We start from the raw sequence: 6,000 nt of genomic DNA on the forward strand, positions 1-6,000 counted from the left end.
CACTCTCCTGAATATCGCTACTCTCTTTACCTTACTATAAATAAAAAAGGACACTATCTTGCATTTTATTTGAATACTTATTTTTTATATGTAGTATAAATTTACGCTGTTATAGTATGCGACATCAATTTCTTACCCAAAATTTAAATTAAATAAAATAGAAATTGAAATTAGAATTTGTCTTTTATATAACAAAACACTGGAAGCTTTTGTGCTAGTCCTAAGTTTTCTTCTGGGTTTGGACAGAAAAGTGGATATCCACCTTTTTTCTTAGTACCTTCAGTTCAAAAACTTCATGCGAAGTGATTTGCTCTGTTTTGAGGCCTATATATTAATCACAGGCCTACGGAGTATATAGGTCTATATGCTGGCTAGGAAATTGACTGTGTACTCACATTTTATACCATTTGTATACCTTTAAATTGTATGAAAAAATACCAGTTGTGAGGCGTTGGATCTTATTTATGTTAAGAGTATAATTTATTAAGATGTTTATTTAATTAGGTATATTTTAATTACCAGTATAAAAATAAATAATTTGTTAAATTTCACTTCACATGCAGGAATTCAGATGGTTTCTATATTAGTGCCAATATTGGTGAGTTGTCTTCTGGAAGGACCTGCTTTAAAAGAAGCTAATAAATACTGTCGTTGTTTGCACGATCATTGTTTACAACTGTTAATGAAGATTGGCCCACAGTATCCACAGGTACGTTCAGATATTTTACTTTCTGATTTGTTTTTTCTCAGTTTCAAGGTTGCTAACTTCTAGTGTACTCTTAAGTGTTCAGATTAATTGATTGTTGGAGGATTATGAGATCCAATTTATTCAGAAGGCATATTAACCACAAGATAATGAAGAGGCCCTGTACAAACCTACAAAGAGGATCTGTGTACAACTAAGGAAGGAGCTACCCCATTTATCAATGGTTTAATAACATTGTACTACAAATAGGCCACTAAAGATCTGACTGAACTCACAAAGGAATTGGTTCTCAAAATCATGGATGATCCCTTAAAGGCAAGGTGAATCTTCTCTACTCTCTCTGGTCAGATAGTGGAGATCATCATACATCAGATTATAAATTGTCACAAATTTGACAGTTTTTAATTCAGTGTTTAGTAAAGAAACAGTAATAACATGAAATGATATGAAGGAATCTTTTTTGAAGTCTTAATTATAAAAAGTGACATTAAATCTGTATAAAATATTTAACAGTATCAATAAGTTTACTTACAATTTCATATTTATATCTCAAAAATCTGCAGGCATAAAAACATGAAATCATACTTAAAGACCATATTTATTTATTTAGTGTATATGGCACCAAAACACCAATTACAGTCAAAATTACAAAGATTTAACAAACTAATATACGCTACTGATTCTGGAGTCGGATCAGGAAATCTTCAGGATTCCCTTCAAAAGCTATCCTAGGGCAAACTTCTGTGATGTGTGACACTTTGTTTGTTTCACCACACTCACAAAGGGGCGTCAGTGTTTTACCCCATTTATACAGGAAATAGGTGCACCTACCATGCTGAGTCCATATTCTGTTCAGCGTTGACCACGTCTTACATGGCAAGTCAAAACCCGGCGGCCTTTGAGTAATATATGGGATTTGGTTAGCTTGCTTTGTGGTTAATTCTCAACGCCAGGCGTCAGGTTAAATTCGTCCTCTGTGGCAGCAATTGCTGTTCCTCAATGTCCTCATGTATTGGCAAGTTTCGATTGCCCATAATCTTCTTGTTCTCTCTTACAACAGCGTTCAGGGGATGGTATGTGGCTCAATACCGGGAGCCATTCCACGAGTAGACCTGATAACCCCGGCAATCATTCTCATAATGTTATTAAGTTGAGAATCAATTCTATGAACATAAGGGGTGTTAAGCCACATGAATATGGGCGCACAATATTCAGCAGCCAAGAAGACCAGGTTCAGAGCCGATGCTCCCCACGTCGTTCCACAGAGTATATGTATGATGTTTCTCGCTCTCAATTTCCCTGCAGTTTTCATTAGGTGCTCCTTAAAAGAAAGCATTCTATCAAGTGTCATGCCTAGGTATTTCGATGTCTTATTGTGAAAAAGCCACATATCCTCAAATAGAATTTTAAGCTCCCTATTAGCAAACTTGTTACTCGGATGGAAGCATGACACCTCTGTTTTACTAGCATTCGGTTGGAGGCACCATCTACGGAAGTACCTAACCAGTTTCTTGAGGTCAGCCTTCAGGAGCTCCTCCGACAATTCAAATGATCTTCATTTTATTGTTAGCACCCAGTCATCGGCGTAGCCATGCTTTTTAGTTCTTGTCTCTGGCATGTCCGCAACATAGAGGCTGAAAAGAGGGAAAAACAAGTTTCAAAAGAAGTGTCTAAATGTTCAGGGTGAATGGAAAACTAAAGACATACAGAAATAACTAAAATTCTGTTAACAGCTTTTTATGGTTATTTTCTTATTTCAAAGCAGAGCTATGTATAGTCATATTATACTTACATAGATATATTCAGACCTCTTATAGTTCACCAACTCTAATTATTGATGACGCTTTCTGTTTTGACTATCCCTAAAAAATATGAATTTTCTATCTTCTTCCAACTACTGCCTCGATCTTCTATCACACTTTTCACACCATGTTGCCAACCTTTTAGTGTCCTTTTTTTGTGAAACTGCAACCCCTTTTACTCCATCCTTTCCTTCTCTCTTGAAAGAATCTCTGTTCAGTTGTTTTACATCACACCACCATACTAAACTATTACTAATTTTCTCACATACTGTTCACTTTAATTGCTTTCTGATTTCCTTTTTTCTTATTTTGTGTTTTACTCATAATGCTTCTCAGAAACTTCATTTCCTTTGTGCTTGAATTTTACCCTTGTCTTTCCATTATCATCTGCACCTCCATTCTGTATATTACCGTTGAAACATAGTAGGAATTCTGCTACATCTCCATGCCAAAATTAATGTAGCTTGGGAGAAGTTCCTTAACTTTCCCATACTACTCCTTGATTTTAACTGTCAAGCTTATTTACAAGTATATGAATATTTTCATACTATTCACTGGTAATGTTCTGTATACATTTTTTATCTTCTATTACACTGTACACAAAACGTAGAAACTTTTGTGCACTGTGTATGTGTCTATTTGACCTGATTGCATTAAAACATTGATGAGTGTGTTGCCTTCAATAACTACCAACAAAAAGCATCCATGAGTGCACTAGATTAACAGTAAGCCTCAATGGAAACTTGTCAATTTACATAAAAAGCACTTTTTGAATCCATTGATTCATCATCATAAAATTGTACTGGTAGTATGATGTATAGGCAATGTAGATTTTATCCACATTGTGGATATAATATATATGACTGTAATGCTCATGAGATCTATCCCAGTAAGATTTATTTTTAAATAATACTAATTTAAAAAAGTTTTTAACTCCAGAATTTGTTGCATCTCTGCCTAACTTGTACTTAAATATGTACTCAAATGATTTTTATTAATGCCTCAAAATTTTTAATTTTTACTACCTTCAAGCTATATGAAAAATTTTGTTCCTTGAATGTCCTTTTAAGTTCAGGAAGTAAGAAAAAGTCACAGGGAGCTATATCTGGAGAATAAGTTGGTTGCTACTTCACAGTTGTTATGTTTTGCCAAGAAGTGTTGGATAAGTAAGAGGTGTGTGCCAGTATGTTTTCAGGCGTAAAAGCGACAAGTTATCTCCCCAAAGTTTAGGTCGTTTTCAGACTGCTTCAGACAAATAGCATAAAACGTCTAGGTAGTCCTCCTTGTTGACTGTACAGCCTCACAGTACAAATTCATGATGAACAATTCCATTGTAGATGAAGAAAATGGATAGAAGGACATTTGACCGGACTTGACGTTCATTTTTTGGTTTAACTTTAGAGAAAACTTCCATCAGGACGATTGAGCCTTTGTCTCAACATCTTAGTTATACACTCAAGTTTTGTCACCAGTTATAAAGTGAGCAAGTTTAAATCTTCACCAAGATCGTAAGCATTTCTTCAGCAATAGTTATGCAATACTGTTTTTGTTAAAATTTTTGCAGTTTCGGAACAAATTTGACTGCCACCCCATTTCATGTTAAAAACATGAATTGCTTCGCATGAGCCGTACAATATTATTTCTTCAGTAACCTCTCTAATGGTGATTCTGCAAATAGCAGGAGCACAATCTCATTAACTTTTTTGACATTTTCATAGAAGATTGATATGCTAGATAGAACACTCACCACCTCGTGTCATCTTCATTGTCTTCTCGGCATTCCTGAAAGCATTTGTACCGCTCAAAGACTTGTGTATATGAATCATTGCCAAAACCCATCATTAACATTTTAAATGGTTTGCTACACTTAATTCTCTTTTTAACATAAAGTTTCAGGTAAATTTTCCAATCTGACATTTCTCCACACAAAAAATCACAAAAAACACAGTAAAATACATCTTGCTTTTTCACTCGCCAAACACAATCTAAGCATTGCAGCTAGCTAAAAATTAACATGTATGTCACTAGCAGTACTATTGATGTACAGATTAAAGATCAACTTGATTGACAAGATACAGCGCACACGATTACAAAAATTCTCGTTACGTTTTTATTAGACCTTTTATATAATGTATTATGTAACAATGAGAATAAAAGATTTATTTTTTATCCATTTACCAAGTTTTGAAGAGCAAGTAACACCTGAACGAAAATCCAAGGTTTCTCGTATATTTCTGATAAATTTGGTCGATGGCCTATATGTAAATTCAACTTATGATGTACCTGAAAAACCTATTTTTTTAATCATTTACCCAATAAAAAAATAATAATTCTATTAATGATGCATGTGTTTTTTTTTTCAGGAATTTAAATCATTAATGATGAGATCAAGTGAAATGCGTATTCGTATCGAGACAGCAATTCGTACCAATCAATTAGAAAAACATGTAAAAAATTATGCCGAGACTACTACAGTAAAACATTTACATACTTCCACTAAACCTTCAATCAAGCTCAAAACTGACTTCAGGAATTTCACAGCATAAAAATGTAGAATTGTTGTAACATAAATAAAATATATATAATTAATGTAATTAAAATATGCGTAGCGTCAAGTATACTGTTTAACTTTCTGAAGTTTTTTTGAATGTTATTATTGTAGTTTAATTACTTTTATATTTTATTACATTTTATATTTATTTATATATTTTGATCTGGCTCGTCTGAGTATTATTAAAGATGTCTTACAAAATTTAGTTGAAGTTTCCTCAGTGTGTGTACTCTACTCATGCATGTGTTGCTGCTCATACACTTGGTCAATATATCCACCTTTTTCATTAACATAAAGCCAAAAAAATAAAAGTACATAATTCTCTATTTTTGGTAAGAATTCTTAATATATAGAGAAGGTAATAAAAGTAAGGTACTGGTGTATAACATATACAGTGTATAATGGCAATAATCAGTTTGAGAAGTACACCGTCATTTTCCTTAATAATTTTTCAAAGAAAAGTGTATATATCTTACATATAACCATGTGTACATTATTAATCAAGAATAATATTTTTTGTGTCTATTTAATTGCTTCCTGCATAAATAATAATAATAAATATAAATGAGAATGAGAAGTGCCAATTTTTGAAATCATGAATAATAATAAAATATTTTTTATTTGTATTATTAGAATTTGTTTTATTTATAAGCTTATTTAATATTTCAATATAAGACTGTATCTGCAGTATATATTTACAATAAAAAAAGTTAAAAAATGGTTTACTGAAAAATAATTTAAAAGTTTATGAGTAATTTTTGTTAGGAATTCAGATATAAACCTATAAAATTCATTAGGTGGCTGTGACTAGCCCTATATGTCGTACATTTCTTTCTCTTCTTTTTATTGTGTTATAATAAACAAACACAGTTGAATGTATTACTTAATGTTTGTTTATTTTCAGTAGTCAATTTTTAATCAATAACAAAAAGTAATGAATA

General features: G+C 32.4%; 1 protein-coding gene across 3 annotated transcripts in view; it reads left to right on the forward strand.

Moving 5' to 3' along the window:
• LOC142328404 (HEAT repeat-containing protein 5B) overlaps positions 1 to 5,685 on the forward strand; it is a 291,250-nt gene extending 285,565 nt beyond the window's left edge. For all 3 annotated transcript variants that reach the window (XM_075372109.1, XM_075372107.1, XM_075372108.1), the window contains 2 exons: positions 564 to 709; positions 4,872 to 5,685. In XM_075372109.1, the coding sequence (XP_075228224.1) occupies positions 564 to 709; positions 4,872 to 5,054 (329 nt within the window). In that variant the 3' untranslated portion in view covers positions 5,055 to 5,685. The remainder of the gene's footprint in view (positions 1 to 563; positions 710 to 4,871) is intronic.
• The last annotated feature ends 315 nt before the right edge of the window (positions 5,686 to 6,000 follow it).

Source organism: Lycorma delicatula, chromosome 7 (assembly GCF_047948215.1).
Source record: "Lycorma delicatula isolate Av1 chromosome 7, ASM4794821v1, whole genome shotgun sequence".
NCBI classification, from domain to species: Eukaryota; Metazoa; Arthropoda; class Insecta; order Hemiptera; family Fulgoridae; genus Lycorma; species Lycorma delicatula.